At 43.9% G+C, this 22,950-nt stretch overlaps 1 protein-coding gene across 2 annotated transcripts in view; it reads left to right on the forward strand.

Moving 5' to 3' along the window:
* Positions 1-22,950, forward strand: part of SH2B2 (SH2B adaptor protein 2) — a 163,783-nt gene that overhangs the window by 71,522 nt on the left and 69,311 nt on the right. For both annotated transcript variants that reach the window (XM_088454703.1, XM_088454708.1), the window contains exon 2: positions 17,175-18,052. In XM_088454703.1, coding sequence (XP_088310829.1) covers positions 17,201-18,052 — 852 coding nt within the window. In that variant the 5' untranslated portion in view covers positions 17,175-17,200. The remainder of the gene's footprint in view (positions 1-17,174; positions 18,053-22,950) is intronic.

Consider the following 22,950-nt stretch of genomic DNA (forward strand, 5'->3'; position numbering starts at 1 on the left):
TAATGCCCTTGCCACACACATAAGAACTTAGGCCCTCATTCAGAGCCGTACGCTCTGAGCAGAGCGCACGCTCTGAATGAGGGCCGTCCTCCATAACTATGGAGCGTCCCCCTGGACGCTCGTATAGCTGTGGGTCACCACCCACAGCCTATACGAGCGTGCAGTTTGATGGCCGCGATGGTCGTGACCATCGCGACCATCGAAACTGCGAGCCGGAGCCTGCGGTTGAGGTTTTCAACCGCAAGGCCCGGAGTGATTTTGGCTCTATCAGAGCCAAAATCACTCCCACCTACATCACTAGTGATGTCAGTGGGCCGGCTTCTGACGGTAGGCGTTCCCTTGGGAACGCCCCCGTCAGGGAGGCACGCCCACCAAAGGGGGCGTGCTGTCAATCAACATCGACAGCACGCCCCCTTTGATCAGACACAACGAGCGAAGGACTTTCCTTCGCTCGTCGCGTCTGGCGCATGCGCACGACGGAGCTCCCGCCGTCGTGCGCATGCGCAGTGCACAACATCGACCCACTTGCGAGCGGACAGCCGCTTGCGAGTGGGTCTGAATCAGGGCCTTAAGCCCTTACCTCACACGCACAGTCATCATAACACAATGTCTGTAAACAGGCCTGCTGCCTTTTTCACTAAGTAGTGAGATACTGAGTAAAACCCCTGACACACTTTTAACAGCCTCTTACAGTTGCACCTGGGGTTTTTAATACATATAGGTTAGAAACCTGGGACAAATATTTCATGTGTATGACCTTACCAGTGCTTTTGTCACAATATATATAGTTCACAAGAAGAAAACAGCACTCCAGGATCAGATTCCTAAACACCAAGAGTGTTTATATAGGCAGCAACATTCCTGGAGTGCTGTTTTCTTCTTGTGAACTACATTATTGCTACATCCCCATCCTGGCAACTTGCTTTTTCTATGTGTATTGGAGTGCCCATCTCCTATTTATATATACAGTCAGGTCAATAAATATTGGGACATTGACAGAATTTTCATATTTTGGCCTCTATTCACCACCACAATGGCTTTGAAATGAAACAAACAAGATGTGATTTAACTGTAGACTTTCAGATTTAATTTGAGGGTAATTACATCCAAATCAGGTGAACGGTGTAAGAATTACAAACGGTTTCTATATGTGCCTCCCACTTTTTAAGGGGCCAAAAGTAATGGCACAAACTAAACAATCCTAAATCTAACTTTCACTTTTTAATACTTTGTTGCAAATCCTTTGCAGGCAATTACAACCTGAATTCTGGAACGCATAGACATCACCAGACGCTGGGTTTCATCCCTGGTGATGCTCTGCCAGGCCTCTACTGCAAATGTCTTCAGTTCCTGCTTGTTCTTGGGGCATTTTCCCTGCAGTTTTGTCTTCATCAAGTGAAATGCATGCTCAATCGGATTCAGGTCAGGGGATTGACTTGGCCATTGCATAACATTCCACTTTTTAGCCTTAAAAAACTCTTTGGTTGCTTTTGCAGTATGCTTCGGGTCATTGTCCATCTGCACTGTGAAGCGCCGTCCAATGAGTTCTGAAGCATTTGACTGAATATGAGCATATAATATTGCCCGAAACACTTCAGAATTCATTCTGCTGCTTTTGTCAGCAGTCACATCATCAATAAATACAAGGGAATCAGTTCCATTGGCAGCCATACATGCCCACGCCACGACACTACCACCACCATGCTTCACTGATGAGGTGGTATGTTTTGGATCATGAGCAGTTCCTTTCCTTCTCTTCTCTTCCCATCACTCTGGTACAAGTTGATCTTTGTCTCATCTGTCAATAGGATGTTGTTCCAGAACTGTAATGGCTTTTTTAGATGTTGTTTGGCAAACTCTAATCTGGTCTTCCTGTTTTTGTGGCTCACCAATGGTTTGCATCTTGTGGTGAACCCTCTATATTCACTCTTGTGAAGTCTTCTCTTGATTGTTGACTTTGACACATATACATCTACCTCCTGGAGAGTGTTCTTGATTTGGCCAACTGTTGTGAAGGGGTTTTTCTTCACCAGGGAAATAATTCTTTTGTTATCCACCACAGTTGTATTCCGTGGTCTTCCGGGTCTTTTGGTGTTGCTAAGCTCTCCGGTGCGTTCTTTCTTTTTAAGAATATTCCAAACAGTTGATTTGGCCACACCTAATGTTTTTGCTATCTCTCTGATGGGTTTGTTTTGATTTTTCAGCCTAATGATGGCTTGCTTCACTGACAGTGACAGCTCTTTGGATCTCATATTGAGAGTTGACAGCAACTGATTCCAAATGCAAATGTCACACCTAGAATCATCTCCAGACCCTTTACCTGCTTAATTGATAATGAAATAATGAGGGAATAGCCCACACCTGTCCATGAAATAGCTTTTGAGTTGATAGTCCCATTAGTTTTAGCCCCTTAAAAAGTGGGAGGCACATATTGAAACTGTTGTAATTTCTACATCGTTCACCCGATTTGGATGTAATTACCCTCAAATTAAATCTGAAAGTCTGCAGTTAAAGCACACCTTGTTTGTTTCATTTCAAAACCATTGTGGTGGTGAATAGAGGCCAAAATATGAAAATTCTCTCAATGTCCCAATATTTATGGACCTGACAGTATGTATATATATATATATATATATATATATATATATATATATATGTATATGCAGGAGCTCAGGGCCTGATTCAGCCTTTGAGAATTAGCACTTAACTGTGTCCCTGGACAAGCCATGTTGCAATGCAAGGGGTGTAAATACATACATTATTTTGCATGTGGGGTAAATACTGGCTGCTTTTGTATGTAGCCCACAAATACTGCACAGCTTTATTATTACACTGCACTTTAGATGTCAATTTGGTGACCTCCCTCCCAAATCTAAATCTCTCTGCACATTTTCAAACTACCCCACCTGCAGTGCAGCATGGTTTCACCAAGATGATCAGTTAAGTGCTGTATCTCACTCCATTTTCAAAGCTGAATCAGGCCCTCAGTTCCTGAACCTCTCATTAACTATGACATAATGCACACTTGCCTACTTTTGAAAACTAGTTTCAGGGAGACTACAACCGGTAGTACATAGCACAGCATGGCAAGCTGTTAAGGAGGTGTGTCATGCTCCACCCAAAGGGCATGTCTAGATCCACCTATGGGTGTATCTATCGCCACTCAGGGGTGTATCCTGCAGGGGAAGGTGAAAACTAAAGTGCAGCATGCTGCCAGTGGGGGATCGTGTATGGGTTGCATGTGCAGTCACAAATATTTATATAGCTCACTAGCCCCCTCCATTCTATCCTACCAGTCCCCTTCTGTCTAAACTTTCCCATTCAACACTATTCCATTTTTTACTTTTCTGTTCCATCACAACAGTCCTTCTCTTCACCTTCTCGTTCCATCTCACCGGTCACCTTTTTTAACTTTCCCATTTAATCCCAACAGTCCCTATCTTCACTTTTTCACTATATTCCAGTAGTCCATTTTTTGGTTTTGCACTCCAAACTAACAATCCCTTGCTTCACTTTCTCATTCTGTCCCACTAGTCCCTCGTTTTACTTTCTCATTCCACCCATCAGACCCTCTGGGATATATTTATTAAAGTGCTAGGTTTAAGGAAGTTGAGATGTTGCCCATAGCAACCAATCAGATTCTACTTATCATTTATCTAGCACTTCCTAGAAGATAGTAGCTAGAATCTGATTGATTGCTAAGGGCAACATCTCCAATTCTAAAAACTCTCACTTTAGTAAATATACCCCTCTATACAGGGCACCATTCTCATCATCTAACCCCTCTCCATATCTGTCTCAGGTTCTCTCCAAACCCCTTGGCCTGATTATTATTGCTCTGTCATTTCTCTGTCATGATTCGCTTTCATGTGAAATCACTTAATAATTCATGAATACAGGTCAACAGTTAACATTGGTAAGTTAAGCATCCCTTGGCTCATTACAAATGGAATGATGGATAAAATAGCCGAGTATACACATTGCCCTGTGATTTTTGAAAATGATCATTATTTTTTAAGTTTTTGATATAATTATAAGAAAATTTAATTTATGGGGTCGGGAAAAATGTACATGCTGTAAATTATTAAAGCGAGTTTTCTAAAGGAATCAATAAAAATATTGATCTCTTTCTAGGTCAGTCAGCAAAAAGAATACATTAGACATCCAAGCTAGCTGAATAATACAGAATAGCTAGAAAAGGTTGGCTTGTCTAAAAGCACAGGAATGTGCGAGTGTGAGAATTACGGTTTGTTACATATATTATAAAACCAGAACATTACCATAAAGCAGGAACATTTACTTGCAAGTTAAGCTGCACTGCTAAGGGAAACTGATGAGGCTTTAGCATGTCCAGTGCAGTAAACATTGAATAAAAGATGAGCGCACACCATCAATGCCAAGCATAAAACTAGAGTGCAGACCACAGAAAACATTGCTCCCCCTGAGGAGAACTTTACTGGCTGGAGCTTTTTCAAGCTTCATTGTGATGCATGTTTAGTGCCCACAAAAAGAAACATACAGGAAGCCAAATTGCCATGAAAGGGTCACAATGCCCAAATAATAGGTATGGTTGGACTAACTTTAAAGATAAAAGTACCCATATATATTTTACCAACTATTTGCAGGAAATACTACACATTGAATAAATACTACCAGACATTCAAGCTATCTGTATTCCTTTATAAGGAGGAGATGTATCAAAAGGTTGGGTAGGGATCACGGCGGTCAGGATGCTGGCGGTCAGAATACAGACAGCGGCATCCCAACAGTCAGCAGCCTAACCTTACCCTCTGCAGCCTAACACTAACCTTACTCACTGCAGTCTAACACTAACCTTACTCCCTGCAGTCTAACACTAACCCCCCCCCCTGCAGCCTAAACCTAACCCTCCGCCTAGTGCCTAATCCTAAACCTAACAGTCTTCCTAACCCTAAGCCACCTTTCCCGCAGCCTAACCCTAACCATATTACCGCAGCTGAACCCAAACCACCCCCCTGCAGTCTAACCCTAACCCTCCCCCCTGCAGCCTAACACTAACCTTACCCCCTGCAGCCTAACACTACCCCCCTGCAGCCTAAACCTAACCCTCCGCCTAGTGCCTAACCCTAACACTCTTCCTAACCCTAAGCCACCTTTCCCGCAGCCTAACCCTAACCATCTTTCCGCAGCCGAACCCAAACCACCCCCCTGCAGCCTAACCCTCACCCTCCCCCCTGCAACCTAACACTAACCCACCCTGCAGCCTAAACCTAACCCTCCCCCTAGTGCCTAACCCTAAACCTAACACTCTTCCTAACCCTAAGCCACCTTTCCCGAAGCCTAACCCTAACCATCTTCCCGCAGCCGAACCCAAACCACCCCCCTCTAGCCTAACCCTAACCTCCCCCCTGCAGCCTAACACTAATCTTACCCCCTGCAGCCTAACACTAACCCCCCTGCAGCCTAAACCTAACCCTCCCCCTAGTGCCTATCCCTACCTAACCGTCTTTCTAACCTTAACCCACATTTCCCACAGCCCAACCCTAACCCTCCCACCTGCAGCCTAACCCTAACCCCTCCCCTCGCAGCCTACCCTTAACCCCTCCACAGCCTAACCCTAACCCTCCCCCTAGTGCCTAACTCTAAACCTAAGTTACCTAACCCTCTTCCTAACCCACCTTTCCTGCGGCCTAACCCTAACCCCCCACCCCCCTACCCGCAGCCTAATCCTCCCCCTAGTGCCTAAACCTAACCCTCCCCCTAACCCTAATACTTACTGTCAGGATTCTGGCGCTGGGATTCTGACTGCTATCGGGATTCCAGCACCGGTATTCTGGACGTCGGCATGTCTAAAGAGGACACGTGGAGAAGTTATCTATAGAAAGCAATCAGCTCCTAGCTATCATTTTATACAATGTACTTGATAATAGACAGTTAGAAGCTGAGTGGTTGCTATGGGGCACCTTCTCCACTTGTCCTCCTTAGAAGCTTTGATACATCTCCACCTCAATTTGATCTGTTCTTAGTTCTAAAAATATATAAAGACCATCCGAGTAAAATATAAGATAAAATAGTGGCCCCCATTTATCAACGATGCATAACCCCTTTAGCTCTTTGTAAAGCGGTTATGCCAGGTTTCTGGATTTAACAAACAGCGGTAATCTAAGATCTTTTAGATGGCGAGAGCGATGCGGGCCCCATTGCCGGTAATGGAGACCCGGCAGTGCCTTTCCGGCTTCAGCGAAGCCTCCCAGCCACAGCCGGGTCCCCGTGTCATGCACATGCGCAGATGGGCCATCGTGCATGCACATAACACTGGAGCCCAGTTGAGGACCTTGCCGTGGATGAGGACTTTGCGGGACCTTGCCGGAGGGGTGAGTACAGTAAATGTTTTGTTTGTATCACAGTGATATTAAACTAAAAATGTCACTTGTGTTTAATATCGTTGATAAATGGGGGCCAATATGTCCTATGTGTATATATTGAACACATTGATCGAATCCCTCAGTTTTGTTAAAAAAAAAGGTGACTATTTAGATTTAGTAACTGGTTGCATCTTCTATAGTGACAGATGTAATATACAGTACCAGTATTAAATTAAGTAATAACTTCTGAGCTGATGTAATGCTCATACATTCGATGTTCTTGGATTTAATTTAATTATTTACTATCACTCAATTGATGTAATATATATACAATCCTAGTTGTCGGATTCACGTGTATATCTATTTGTAGCCTAATGAACAGTATAGTATCATGGCAGGGTAATATGTGGGGACAAGGTGACAATATTAGATACGATTCTTCCACTCCCATATGACATCTGCAACACAAAGTGAAGTAGTGTTTATAAATTTGATCTATGTATGTTTACAGTTACATTAGTCGTCTCATACTGATTGCTTGATTATAGCCCCTTAGACATTAGAAGTCAGTGGTTTTTCAGCAGCTAACAATTGTTTTCATTATAAGCATTTGATCTCACGTTTATTCCAGTCTCAGTTGGCAACCTAGTCATATGGACACATCGTGGCCATAATCCACATGCATGTCCTAGCAATTTTAATATGCAGTGGATATTGTAGAAATATTACCCCTAAATCGTTGGGGATGTTATGCCTATAGTATTCCACATATAATTGGTCCCAATTAAATGCATTTTGACTTGCCATTTTGGATTTATACAAATTGATGACCTCCTTGTGACAGATTTCTTACTTACCAGTATCCATCTCTGGGTTTGCCACTACATGCGCAGGTGTGGTAACAGGATTATTTACTAAATAATAAGCACACATAGACGTTTTTCATATTTAATATTTCACTGGAGAGAATATAATTTATTACACATATTTTTATATTTATCAATAAAAGTTAATTCTTAATTATATTTCATATAAGTGTGCCAGCAAAAGGACATTTCTGTTTCCTTCTATGATCAATTCTGTCCTTGGCAGCACGCCCCAGACACTGTATATATACCGACATCTAATATTTTTTGATATTGGGGTTTCTTACTCATTTATGAGGACTACACATTATCTACTGGTGTAGAAGCCTTTCACCGATCCCCTTTCCCTTATCCCTAATAGTGACAGATGTGTGTCAGTCAGTCCTGCACATCAAGATGGAGGTATTGTGCCCTGTTCTAGGTCAGTTTTTCACTTTCCAGCGCATGCGCAGCACTGCCTACAGATGCGTTAAGTTTGTGTACCCCCCCCACCCCCCTCCGCTCACCTCCCACCCCCCCCCCGACTTACCTGTCCGCGCAGCAGCCTCCGGCTCTGTCCTTCTGGTCTGTCATGTGGTTTCCCAGCAGACCACATGACAGATTAGAAAAAAAAAAAAACTTTTTTTTTTTTTGTCTAAACTTTCTTGTGCTCTGCTGGGGAGCACACATGTCCGACCAGCCTCCGGAGCCTGAGGACGGAGCAGAGCACTGGAGGGACTCGTCGGGGGACCTGCACACGCGGATACAGGTAAGTTTCACCTGCTATTCGCCACCTCACAGTGGCGAATAGTACCTGCATCAAATTCCGAAAATTTATAATTTTCGGAATTTGATGAATACCATAATTTCCACATCCCCATACTAATGTATGGAGATTGTGGAAATTAACGCAGGGGAACTTAGCAAGGAGATATCTGTGATATCTCCTGTGCTAAGTGGCTACATGAATACCAAAATAACGTTATTTAAGGAAAATGTCCTTAAAAAACGTTATTTTAGTGTTGATGAATAGGCCCCTGGGTCACGCTCTGGGCATCGACTTTACCAAAAATGTAACTTCTGTACCGCCGTTGGGGTTACATGCGTGCTGTGGATCATACACATAGGGGATGATCCATATTCTGATGATAACCAGCTCGCAGATGTATATTATGACATTAGCCCATAGCACTTATTATGGGGAGCAGCGGCACAGAACACAGATGTGTTGCAATCGCTTCGGGGTCGTGTTTTATCCTGCGACTGCGATCCCATATGCAAGAAATATGGCATCTCAATTCCCTCGCCCATTCTTTGTACGTTGATGTGTGGGACAATAGACTCACTCAGGACTATAGCATTCGAATGATCTGCGACCGATGGTGCATCTTTATCCGCTGATATTGCGACATTTTATGCAGATACTTGGATTAGCAGAGCCGCAGGTGGGCGTCTCAATACATCTCCTGGCGGCTGCAACATTTATATATTTTCACATAGCAGCTGGGTACAAATTTGCAGCCATGATGGCATTTAACGTACAATGCTGTATCAGCCCTATAGCTGTTTGATTGCTGTTGGTTTTTACCCTTATGGGCCTGATGTACTAAGCTCTGAAAAGTGATAAACTCCAAACTGTCATTTTTGAAACACAGCCTGTAACATGACAGTTGGGAGCTGAGTGGCTGGCAGTTTATCACTCTCCAGAGCTTAGTACATCTCCCCCCATTAATGGTCTCTGACTATGTGATGTACAGGTTGACCATGCCTACTGTGAGGATTTAATGGCAATGGCTAAAATGTAGGGATCCGGTCCATGGGTACAGCTGAGCTGTTCCTGTACTTTCAGCGTTGATAAATGACTGACATGATCACATTTACATTAGTTCCTTATGTGGAATGCACTTTTATAGAGTGCGAGCATGTCAAGAAGGCAGGAGATTTCCTGTGATGAGCACACACATCTGATAGGACTTGACTTTGGTTTCAGCTGGCGTGACCAAAATCCTTTTCTATGACTCAGTGGCATGTTATTTTTTTGGCTCCAGTGTTGAGTTCTGCACTGGGCATTAACAAGAATAAGGAAGCACAGTGGGACTTGGGGAAAACAGTCTGTGAAAATATTTGATGCAGAAATGCTTGCACGGATTCCAAATGGCATTATTTAGCATTAATGTGAATTTGTACGTCTGTTTATAGCCTATACAGATAAGTAACATACGGGGACTATTTATGAACAAGCGCCAATGATTTTTGTTATAGGGACTTATTCACAGCATTATCGCTGCAGTTTATCAATTGAGGGTGAGATTTATCAAATCTTGGAGAGAGATAAAGAACCAACCAATCAGACTCTAAAGCTAGGAACACATTATATGATCATACTTGCCGACATTCTAGCTGGCTCCTCCGGGGGGCGTGACGTTGCGTGGCCAGGGACATTACCCGGTATTAGGAGCAGACCGGGGAGGGGGCGTGACTGCGCGATCGCGTCATCATGGCCCTGCCTTCACTGCACAATTCCAAGACTACCGGCATTGGGAAGCAGGGAGCGGGGCCATGATGACGCAATTATGCAGGGCTGGTGGCGGCCTGGCCAACGTTCCCACTTTTCCGTGCGGCCAGGAGTTCCACCCGATTTTCGGGAGCCCCTCAGCCATTCCGGGAGAGTAGGCAAGTATGTATATGATTGTGCTCAACGATGACCTATTCAGCCCGAACAAAATGATCCCAGAAACTGGGGATGTACAGCGTACACAACCCAATAACTATTCCTTTGATTCCAAAACATGTTGCCAATAGTATAACTAAAAAAACTGGATGACAGTTACTCATGCTTGTGTTCAAAATGCTATACAATGTAACAATGATATTTCTACCACGGACAATAACATGTATAGAATATGTTCCTTAATCAAAGATCCAGATTTCTTTCATTAATCCTCATGTTTGTCCAAAGTTGATCACCTATTCAGTGTTTTCCTCATTGGGCAAGAAAAAAAAACCAGGAAAACGTGTAGTATATTCAAGCCTTGTTAGACTGAACTCCACCCTGTGAAACGTATAAAGGGTAGTGACGGGGAGGTAGAACCCTTGGGCTTCAAGTGTTGGGATCACACTGGTAGGTGTAAAAAGAACGTACCCCGCTCACAATTTAACACCTTACAGCTTGTCTATAAAAGGTTTCTTTGCATCTTCAATATATATTCCCACACCATGGGCGAGATACACTAATCTTGAAAATGTGGCCAAAACTCCAAAAATGCCATATGTACCAAGCTCCAGAATGTGATACATTCCGGATCTTGGTCCCGGCGGGTAGCCTATGGGCTTCTTATAGGGTTTCATCTGAGAGGGATCCAGTCGGATCCCTCCCTGTGTCCCCAGCGGTGGCGCAGGTTATTTGGCGCATGCACAGAGGGACTTCTGGGTAGCAACCCTGGAAGTCCCTCTAGCATCTACATATTGCAAAGGGCAGCTCTTATATGGAGAGCTGTCCTTTGTGATTTTAATCACATTTCTAAGTACATATCGGAGTATCACCGGTAAGTACTCTATAAGAGTCGGGATGTACTGCATTGCCCATGCGATGCTTAGTACATTCTGCCCCATATGTGATTCCTAAAGCAAAAGAATATGCTGGGTACCACACTCACTATAGCTAAGGAGATGATATATAAAAGTTTCTTTTAAGTGTAAGTTTGAAACACTACTACTGGGAATCGATATGAAATACCGACGGAGGAGATGCCGGCTGTACAGTGACAGTGGCATCCCGATGGTTGGTTGGAATCCCAACAGGAGTACTGTTCCCCTGTCCTATTTACCCCCTAACCCTCCTTTTTTGTACTCTAATACTAACCCTCCCTACCCCACGCCCTAACTCTAACCCTCCCGGTAAGTGCCTAAACCTAACCCCTCCCCCCCTGCGGCTGATACTTACTTTGCCGTCTCCGTCTGGAGCCTAACCTTAACCTCCCCCCTCTCACAGCCTAACCCTAAGTCCCCCATGGGTGCCTAAACCTAACCCTCCTCCCCCGTGGCTGATACTTACTTTGCCCCGGTCTCCTTGCGATCGGGATGCCGGATACCAAGATTCCGAAGTTTGGCTTCCCCAGTCATGTCGGGGTTCTGTTGGTAATCGGGATTCCGGCACTGGGATATCGTCAGTCGGCATCCCGTTTGTAGGGATATTAACCGCATCCCTACTACTGGAGTAGGTAGCGGTGGGGGTAACACTCCGACTACTGAATGAAGTAGTGGGGAGTCAAATTACCTCTCTTACATTCTATAATCACTGACCTGCTGAAAGCAAGAAGGGAGCTTATATGGTTAAAGAACCTTTATAAATACTAAAAACCAACAAGTATTATTTTTATACTACAAGTAACCGAGGGCTTATTTTGAGCCAGAGGGCAGGTAAGTACCACATTTTCGGTGCAGTAACAGGGTGTTTTTAGTTTCTGGAATGGAATGTTTAGGCTTTAGTGAGTGACAAGTCTAGCTTAAGGACACTAGCCTACTGCTGATGGTGGTGAGTTTCAGCAAGAAGAGGAAGCCTTGGCCTCTTACCAGTTTTGATTGCTGCCAACCCAATTGTTGGTTTGTATTTATTTTTGCACTGTTGCATTGGATTTTTTTTTTGTCGTTGACATTTTCTTCCAACAGGTGAGATGCATAAGTGACAAAGCCGTGCTTCTCAGCTGCCACTTTCATACGCGAATGAGGTTAGGGGCTATATCACCTGTAATACGACAAATCACACATTACCTTGTAGCTATTGAAGGAAGAGTACTAAGCCAGTTAATAGGGTCTGATTCACCCCAGTTGGGTTGCGTCAGGGGGTGGGCTTTACTCCCAAGTGGCTTAGCAGAATTTGATTGGCAGTTGTTAACAGGCTACCTACCAATTTACTAATATAAGCTGTGACCTCTTAATGCCAGTCATTGTCTCTGCCTGTTTATTTCTGGTTTATCGTTATAAAGGCTATTGAGGGGAGTTATTGGTTAAACAGCCTGGACGGAGACGTGAAACCGCTAGGCGACTTAAAGATATTTTTTTGATCTCTACACTGAATAAATAAGTTGTTTTCCCCTTATTTTAATGTGAGGGTCTATGGAGACCTGATTGCGGCCATGCAAAATATTTGGAAAAGACGTGTTTTGTCCACTGCATCTTGGGAGCTGTGAATATGTTTAGCAGTTGAGATAAACAGTTCTTGACAGTGTTTTCCGAGCCAGCGCTCCAGGTCATCCTACCGATATTTACAGCTATTAAATTGAATGTGATTCAAATAGGTTGCCCGAAGCTGGCAAGAAATGTCTTTTTCTTATTATTGCTTCAGTTCAGGTCAGTTCACACCATACACGTTGCAGCAATTATTTTTAGAGCCAATTAACATAATCATTCTTACTATTGAGTGTAGAATGGAATATTGAATTGTTCCAAGGGCACTGTCAGCAGACTATTAGTATACAGGGAGGATACAGTGTGTTTTCCTATGCTCTGATTATTTTATTATTTATGACATTTCATGTTGGACATTACCGTTCCTGCAGAAAAGGGAGTGACAGTCTTAATCACATTGTATTGTTTTTAAAAGTGATGGTATCATGGTGTCATGTCAGCTTCTGCACACCATCCAGAGCCTAAACATATGTGCTTTAATATAACAAATAAATATATATTGTTTAGCATTGTCGCAAAGATGACACTTTTTCAAGCTTTATCTAATTTTTTGGTAATCTCCCAAGATCCGTGGTGAATATGTCACTATTCAAATGTTCCTACTTTAGGAACCTAGCCTCCTGGATGTCAAAGTGGCAAATACAGGTTGCGTGGTGAATCGATTTGCCTCATGGGGGAAGATGTACTAAGTCTTGGAGAGTGATAAAGTACCAAGTCATGTTATAGGCTGTGTTTGAAAATTGACAGTTAGGAGCTGATTGGTTGGTACTTGATTTCTCTCCACTTTATCTCTTTCCAAGGCTTTGTACATTATGCCCCACTGTGCCCTACCCCCTCGGCCACCACCAATCGGAGGGCGGGTAATAATGCTACAATTTGCAGCATTAAACCTTACCCCAATTGCAATGCTCTCCCAGGAGCCAATGGGAAGAGTAGATACTATAGGCCTGATTCAGAGATGCACGCAGTGTTGATATCGGAAGCAGCTGAGCAAATTTTGGCTACTGCGCATGTGCCAAAGTCACGCTGTGATGGGTTTTAGATGAAGATCGCATCAAGGATTTTTTTGCAAATTGAGTGACAGGTAGACAGTGTTTGTGGGAGGGCATTTGGGGGTGGCTACAAAAACGCAGGCGTGTCTGGGGCGTTCTCTGGGTGTGCTCTAGTGAGTCTCTGCGAAATCGTAGGTGAAACAAACATTCTGCGATAGCATTAGGTCACTCAGACATTCGATGTGCAACCGATGTTCCCGATGTTTTGTCTTTTTAACGTAAGCAGTGGATGTGAGACGCGGGTGATGGGCATCTCTGTGCACAAGTCATCTGCTAAATTTTTAGCATATTTTCACAGAAATGCTGCGTACGGAATTGCAGTCACAGCGTAATTTGCACGCCCCTCTCGATCAGGCCCTTAGTCACTGTACTATTGTCTATGGTTGATATTTAAAACTATCCTGTCATCTAAACAGTGGAAGCAGCCATTTTGTATATTTAATCAAGATTGATGAAAATGGCACTTACTATATGAATTCATTAGGAACTTGTGGCATTAAAGAAATGTGTAATTGGTAGGTTGTATTCTGACTAAAGGGGGACATCCACTACATGATTTTAGCAAGCGACTGGACGATAACGACGTCGTTATCGTTCAATCGTTTAAAAATCGTTTATAAATCGTGCAGTGTTTGGTCGTTAACGATCAACGATGCGCGCTCCCGCTGGTCGTTTGATCGTCTTGTCAGTCGACCGAACATGCAGGTCAATTTCACTTAATCTATTAAAGATCGTTTGCAAATCGTTCAGACTGAAAGATAAAATTTCAAGGGAAAAAATCAAGGGAAAATCGTTTAGAGTTTGGACAGGGAGTAGATCGTCTAGTGCAGCAGTTCTCAAACTGTGGGTCGCGACCCCAAAGTGGGTCGCGGCCATCTCAGCTTGGGGTCACAACTCACATGGGTTTCAGGGTGATGACTCCTCGGTTCTCCCAGCCAGTTACCGAGGAGTCTGAAACCAGTTGAGCTGTCTGTTACTTCAGACTAGGGATCTGCAGGCTCGGATAGGTTCGAGTTTGCACACTGAGTTCGGATTTTTCCCTCCAAAAATCGGGTCTCAGAAAGAGGCAAAACGTCATCTTTCATGGACAAATGTCATCTTCCATGGACTTTTGATGACGTTTTGCCTCTTTCTGAGACCCGATTTTTGGCGGGAAAAATCCGAACTCAGGGTCTGATTCAGAGCCGGACGCTCTGACCAGAGCGCTTTCTCTGAATCAGGCCCCTCCTACATGAAAATGGAGCGGCCTTATGGACGCTCGCATAGCTGTGGCTTACCACCCACAGCTTATGCGAGCGTCCATGATGATGGTCAAGACCATCGCGACCATCGGGCTTGCGACGGAGACCCTGCGGTAGGGTCTCGCTGCCGCAAGCCCTGGAGTGATTTTGGCTCTATCCAATGGGAACGCCTCCGTCTGGCAGCCATGCCCCCGGCTCTCCCACCAAAGAGGGCGTGCTATCAATCAACATCGACAGCACGCCCCCTTTGGTGCGAGACCCGGAGCGACGGAGAGCCCATCGCTAGCCGGGTCTCGCGCATGCGCACGACGGAGCTCCCTCCGTCGTGCGCATGCGCAGTGGAGCAACATCGACCCGCTTGCGAGCGTCTGAATGACCCCCTCAGCGTGCAGACTCGAACCTATCCGAGCCTGCACATCCCTACTTCAGACTCCTCGGATCATTGGCTGAGAGATCCGAGGAGTTATCAGACAGCTCCGCCCCCACCCCAGCGCTCAGAGTCTCCTACCCTCCCTCCCAGCAGCAGTCAGCAGCTTTGCCCCCACCCCAGTGTTCAGCATATTCCTGCCCAGCAGCAGTCAGCGGCCCTGCCCTCATCCCGGTGCTCAGCATCTCCTGCTCTGCCTTCCAGCAGCCCCGACCCCACCTCAGTGCTCAGTGTCTCCTGCCCGGCAGCAGCAGAAACTGACACACAGGCAGCTGCACCCAGCACCAGCAGTGGACAGACTCAGAGGGAGCCAGCTGCCAGACTCTCTCTTAAAGTCAGATGTTCTTAAGGAAGTGCAGCCTGGGGGGTGGAAGGGGAGGAGCACCGCGGCTGCCAGGGTGGGGGCAACAGATTGTGCAATGATTGCTGTGGAGGGAGAAGAAACTGCAGCAGAGCAGCATGAAGAGGAAGGAGAGGAGCACTCAGTGTGGCATTTGGAGTGGGAGCAAAAATCACCCACATTTTTTAGACACCCACTGGTGGTTCTTCTCACCTATTGCCACCACCCTTTCACCCACTGCTACCCCCATCACCCACTGATACCCTCTGCTTCTCCCTGCCACCCACAGCCTCTCCGTTACCCAGTGCCACCCTCTGAATCTCCCTGTCACCCTCTGCCTCTCTCTGTCACCCACTGCCATCTATGCCACTCTTTGCCTCCGACTGCCTCCCTAGTCATTCACTGTCTATCCGGTCACTCCCTCTCTCTCTCTGTCAAATACTGCCTCCCCCCGTCTCCACCTGCCTCTCCCTGTCACACACTGCCTCCCCCCGTCTCCACCTGCCTCTCCCTGTCACCCCCACTGCTTCCCCCTGTCACCCACTGCCTCCTATGTCACTCTTTGCCTCTCCCTGTCATCCTCTGCTTCCCCCCTGTCACCCTGTTTCTCCTTTCACCCCCTGTTACTGCCTCCTACATCACCCTTTGCCTTCCCAATCACCTACTGTCTTCCCAGTCACTTCCTGCCTCTCATTGCAGGGACAGGGCTTTGAAAGGACCTCGACCCTGCGATGTGCAAGAAATTAAGTGATCCCACTAGCGATCACTTCACTTCTGTTTTGTGCTCCCTTGGTGCTACTGTGCATGCATGGTCTGCATGCATGTGTGGCGGCCGTTCTGCAGTAACTTGCTGGGGTCCTGTAATAATTTTTATTGTTAGACTGGGTCCCAGTGCAAAAAGGTTTGAGAACCCCTGGTCTAGTGGATGTGCCCCTTTAATATTGGTTCAGTCTACAAAATTGCTATCTCCAGTGAGTGTGGTTGACTGTCCATTTTAATTTTACCTCAGTGGAAGAAGCAGTGATCTACCACTAGTAATATGAAACACAGAAAAACAGTTATGTTTAGGTATGCAAAATAACTCTCCTTATATTTTATCAGCTTTGTGCCTTCTCACACCAGGTGGTGCAGTTTACTGCACGTTGAATTTGTGGCGTGCACTAGACTGCCACCTGCATAGAATCAGGCTGTCATTGATAGCAAGTAAATCCTATGCTAGATCACTCTTGCATAGCAGAAACTTTGGTGATGTCATCACTGAATGACATTAAAGGAAGTCAGGTACCAGGGTCTTAAAGGGCTCTCTACTCTCTATTTCTACTTCTTCAACGTTGTGTGTTGACATGCCTATCATTGTCGCATGTAAACACCTGAAAAGAAAATATCTCTACGTGAGAAATGTAAAAGCAATTGTGGGGGATAAAAGTTTGAATGTAAGGTTATTAAAATAAGTGCATTGTTTTCCTGTTTTTTTTGCAAATTTTTCTCTGTAATATTCACAATTAAAACAAAAATACTTACAATTTACTTTCACCTGCTTCAAAAAAAAAAAAAAGTTGTTTCTGGGGAAAGTGATTTGTAGAGAAAATGTAAAAGTGGGGCTTGGCATACGACTCGAAACATGTGAACGCTGAGAAGAAGCTACTGCTAACTGTGATGCTGCAGAATGTCTACATTTTACCATTTTACCGTCAGGTCTGTGAATGGTCAGCTGAACATTTCTCTTTTTTCCTTGCAGATTTCTGAGAGTGGAGCGGAACAGCCATGAATGGTGATGCACTTAATCAAGACTCTTCCTCCCAGCTTCCTGACTGGAAGGAGTTCTGTGAGCTTCATGCACAAGCTGCTGCCGTGGACTTTGCCCAGAAATTCTGCCAATTTCTAAGGGAGAACCCTCATTATAATGCTCCTGGGGCGGAAACATCATTCTCTCATCATTTTGCTGCCAATTTTTTAGACTTCTTCAGTTTTGAGGTCAGCAGGGTATATGTATCTGATTCTCCAACAAAATATAACATTGTGCCCTTTGTAGGACTACAAAACTGCCAGGTGCCTTTAGCCAGGGATTTTGTCCCCAGGAAAGAAGAAACCTCCACCGAGTCATTAGAAAGCATGGATAATCCTGTCACAAATAAATACTTAAGTCGGACTCAGGCCCGGGCCCACAAGGTGTCATCTTATGGCCACTCCCGAAGCTCCGAGGATGTTTCGGTCCATGGAAACACCAAGCCAAAATTCAAGAAAGGGTTCTCACTGAGAAATATGAGTCTGTGCGTGGTGGATGGCATGAAGGAGATGTGGCATAGAAAGTCTTCTCCAGAGCCTAGTTTGGACAATGGGCAGACGAGACGATCAGAACGTGACCATTGCACAGCAGGTAACAAGGAGCAAGTGGAGCCACGTGAAAAATGGACTCACAAGTTACGGCTGTCAAAAATGCAGGCAGCTAAAATAGATGTTGTTGACATTCAAAGAGAAGGAACTCTCAGGTACATGGTGGCAGATGACACAAACTGTGTTGGTAGCTCTCAGTGGCAAAAATGTCGCTTGCTTTTGAGGAAAGCGGTAAAAATGGAGGGAGAAAGATTCCTACTTGAATTTTATGTGCCTCCTAAGGTAAGAAATCTTTGTCTTGTTATTATCGCTATAAAAAACTTATATGTTCTGCCTTGTTGAATAGAAATATAATGAATGCCGTGAATTAATCTTAGTTTTTAGCATGCTTGGCGATCTGTGGAAATAACAAAACACACAGGTCATATGTACCTCAAGCCCTAATTATGTGCACAGCACAGGAGAACTGACCCCTTACTGAAGTCTTGGATTAGTGTCTCAACCATGGTTGTAACCAGGGCAGTGTGATATTTTGGAATGTGGGTGTAGTGGGACAATGCAGATTCTCATTCTCATCCTCCTGGTCACACCTCCATTTTACAGACATTTAAATGTCCACCACTAATAATGGCCTAGTAGCGATGGCCATGGAAGGCTGTATCATTGATGGGCGTTCGTTGGAAACCATTTATGGTCTAGCCAGCGATAGCAGAGTGCTACACATGCTCAGACTTTGGTGATTGGACCGGTCCTGCTGATGTATTCTTAGCATCAACTGCCAACTCTTGGCATGTGCCACAGACATTCGAAGGTTGCAAACCACCGTTGGTCAATGGCCATCCCTATGTCCTATATTTTCTACAGCCTCAAATATGCCTTAAGTTGTTCCTGTATTGGACTGAATTCAATTAGCCGTAAAAAGTGCAGTTTGGCAAAAGGTTTTCGCCGATTTGCGCTTTTTGACTGGTTTCAAAGTTTCTCCATATTCAATTCCCCTGAGTTTTTGCCTAGGCGGAAACTCCATAGGCAAGAACAGGCGAAAAAGTTTCTCCAGCAAAAGGCAGGAGAAAAGAAGCGCAAAATCCATATTTTGGTGTACAAATGTGGGGACTTGGTTCAGAACTCTTTGGACACCCCCCTAATGACTAATTAGTCACAAAAAAAAATATCTTAATTCACCCCAAAAATGACATGTCATTTTGTGGACGAAAATTTTAAAAGTGTTGTAAAATAGTAAAAAAGTGGGGGGCCTGGTATTTTGGGGGCTATATGGATGAGACAGGTGTTTTAAGATCGCAGGAGGCTCCAGCAGGTGTACTTTTTGAGATCTTTTAAAGCTTCATTTTAGAGACATCAAAATATACTAGTACAGGTTGAGTCTCCCATATCGAAATATTCCGAAATATGGAATATTCCGAAATACGGAATAATTTTGGCATGACTGAGATAATGAAACCTTTGATTTTTGATGGTTCAATGTACACAAACTTTGTCTAAGGCACAAATTATTAAAACTATTGTATAAAATTACCTTAAGGCTGTGTCTATAAGGTGTATATGAAACATAAATGAATTTCATGTATGTACACAAACTGTGTTTAGGCAACAAAATTATTGAAAATATTGTATAAAATGACCTGCAGGCTGTGTGTATAAGGTGTATATAATACATAAATGCATTCTGTGTGTATATTTGGGTCCTATTCCCAAATTATTTCATTATGGTATGCAATTATTCCAAAATACGGAATATTCTGTTATCCAAAATACCCCTGGTCCCAAGCATTTTGGATATGGGAGACTCGACCTGTACCCATTTCATGTACCCCAAATTTAACTACAGTACTTATTATTCTGAAAAACAACTTTGCTTCCTAATATTTTTCCACACATATGCAAATATGCATATAACAGCCCATTGAAACAAAATAAGTTCGCTAAATACTTTTATTAGGACTACTACTATTCTATATTGATTCCCAGGGTCAATAAAGGTTTTTATGGGGTGTAGACTGATTTCCCCCCAAAAAGATGTCCTTTTTGCTAGTTTTGCTTTGTATAACATCCGCCTATCTGCGTTTTCACCTGTTTTACAATTAAATAGGGCGAAAAGCGGGGACGCGCGTAGAGAACACATCGCGTCAAAACAGGCAAATTAATTCCGCTTTTTACCAGACGACACTTTTCGTGGCTAATTGAATTCGGCCCATAGTAAGCAGTTAAATGTAGGTAGATGTTTATGTATTACAGATTCCAAATCATTTTCAACTTAAATATTACTGTAACAACAGAAATGGCACGTTTATGCAGTTAAAGGAGAGCCCAGAAACTTTCAGTGATTCTCCAATGAAGTGAATTATGGGAGATGTAGTTCAGATAAAATGTGTCTATTGGGTAAAAATTGCCACATATAACAATACCTGTAACTACATTTAAATTGCTTTTTGAACCTAAAATAACCTCAATCTCCTGGTCTCATTGGTGCACTGAGCATTTGTCTGGGTGGTTCAGTAGTGGATCTTTTCCTGGAATCTGGAATGTTGTAAAGCCAGGTGGACTTGGATCCAGCTGCTGAAAATCTATTGGCGAGTCAAACGCAGATGGAAGATCGATGTTGCGTCTTTGTATGCAAGCATCAGATCAGAGATGCAGCCAATGGGCGTCTCTACAAATCCCCATGGCTGCAGCATTTGCATATTTATGCAAATGTAATTGGAGCCACGATGGGATTAGTGTGCACCTCTGGATCGGGCTCTCTGTGTTGTAGGATTTCTCTTTGCACAATCTGCCTCTACCGCCCTCTTCACATCATGATCTCTGTTCCTAGCAGCATAATCACACAGGGAAATTATCTGTGCTGGTCCTTTCCCACTTCATTACTGCAGACAAGCAGGAATGGGAGATCAGGGCAAATGCAAAACTTGTGTGTGTGTGCGTGTTTGTTTGTTACCGGCACTCAGGAGAACAACGATGCTAACCTATATATATCTCCCGAAAAATCATGCAGAAACTGCAGTTAAGTGTTATACTTATTGTGATAGAAGCACTGGAAAAGTGCTGGATGGCATATATATGTGTCCCAGATTCTTAACATATGTGTTTTAAAACCCCCAGGATATGGCTGTTCTTGTGCTTGATGAGTGCTGGGCTTTGAGTAAAAGCCGGATAATGGGTCCTGGGGGTTTGGATGTGAGAGTGAAGGAAGGGCTCCATCCACAGGGCCAGTTCAGCTTTTCCAGCCTTCTACCTGAGAACAGGCTAATCAATACCTGCAGCTGTCTCTGTAGGGCTATGGCTCAGGGTCTCACACCTGGGGAGAGCAAGCAGGCAGGCTTGTTCAGAGAAAATGTGTTATACTTCTTGTAAGTAATATACATATGCCTATGTTTGTGGTGAGGGCAGTGGGCGCTACCACTTTTTGAGAGAGGGAAGTTATTGTGTAGTTAGTGCCCAGACGGGCTAGGATTTATGATTTTCATTTTTATTACTGTTTATGATTTAAATTTTTATTACTGCACAATAAAAACTAGCTCCAGCTATCTTGCACGAATACCCTGGACTGGCGAGCTGTTTTCCTGGCTGCTGTGTGTTAGGGGGTGTCCAACTACCCCAGGAGAGGGAACTCCTACCCCGATCCTATTACATTATATAACGTAACGCATAGTTAGGCAAAATAACAATGTAGGCCATAGTACCCATTATTCTCAATGGGGAACGAAGTCTGGCACGATTTTACCAAGCTCCGAAAAGCTAGGCTTGGCCCCAATAGTGAACTCCATCTTCAGACAGAGAATTGCCTGAGAGAAATCTTCGGATACCTCCTTGGCAGGCTTGATGCCCCTTCCTTCGCGATACTGCGTGCCGCACATGTCAGAACCAGCAGTAAAATGTTAGCGATAGCTATCACTTTACTGAAAACCTCTTCGCCTCGGAGCAACAGCATGTCATGGTTTTTTTTACTAAATAGCACAAATAAATAATTTGCTCACATCACAGGCAAATAAAAAAAATTCACATTTTGAGGCCCCACTGCCATCAATGATTTCCTATTCCTATACCGTATAATATAATGAGGTGCACAGACTCTAGTCAAAATGTTTTCAAATGTTTGGTATACATTATTATTTTGACATAGGAGTCAGAGAAAGCATTTTGCATTAACCACTGGATGTTCTCACCCTCCTGTCAGTGGTTTGTATTTAAAGTCATTGTAGTTGTTTGTTGTCGATGTAACTATATTAGGTTGCACCTGTTACCTATACATAGTAGAGTGCGTCAATTTGTGGGCTGAATAGTATGACAAACATTCACGAGAATGCAGTAATTAGTAATGACATCACTCAGGCATGAGATGCTTGAGAGACCTTAGGAATAACCCACATAATGACTGGCTCCATTTTATGTAGGCAATGGATACACTCTAGAAGTCTTGCTGTAATATATAAATAAGATTTTTGACCTAGTCATAGTAATTAGCCAAAGTGCATGTAGGTTGTTGGGTGTGAATGACCGCCTGCTTGCAATATGTTCCATCAGTTGTGTTCAGTAAATGTATCCTGAGACCCTGGGGAATCTGGGGTCATCTCTCATTCATGTTCTGAATTTATTTAACTAATTTACCATCTGCCAGCTCTAAATTACCATCTGACTTCACATTTTAATAAATGACTTTGTCTTACTCGGAGACCTTTTTTCTATTCATACAATCGGATTTTCAAAGAACAAAACTAGTCACCTGCTTATATTTGGATTCTAAATATCATTGACTAGTTTTGTTAGTTTGAGTCATGGATGTTGTCCTAAAGTGCCTAACCGTTATCTAGTTTCACATTATATTTAAAGGAGAACTCTAGACACAACGGGCCAGTTTCAGAGATGGACACAATGATGTTTGCGGAGTTGTGTGATTTTTTTTTTTTTTTTGTACTGTGCATCACTTTGATTACCAACAGTGGTCGCAGTGGGGATTTGGACGCAGAGTGATTGACAATCAGTTACTGTTTTTGGATGTGGCGAGTCAAATGCAGGCGTGTCTCGACTGTTACGGGGGCATGTCTCAGCCTGTGACTGTGTACACATTTGCAGATGCTCCAGTGGCTTATCTCCGACGGACAAACTGAGCAACCATGGGGTTGCTCAGAGGATCGATTGTGTGACCGATGGTGCATCTTTGTAAGCAA

Source organism: Taudactylus pleione, unplaced genomic scaffold, assembly GCF_031769625.1.
Source record: "Taudactylus pleione unplaced genomic scaffold, aTauple2 ptg000040l, whole genome shotgun sequence".
NCBI lineage: Eukaryota > Metazoa > Chordata > Amphibia > Anura > Myobatrachidae > Taudactylus > Taudactylus pleione.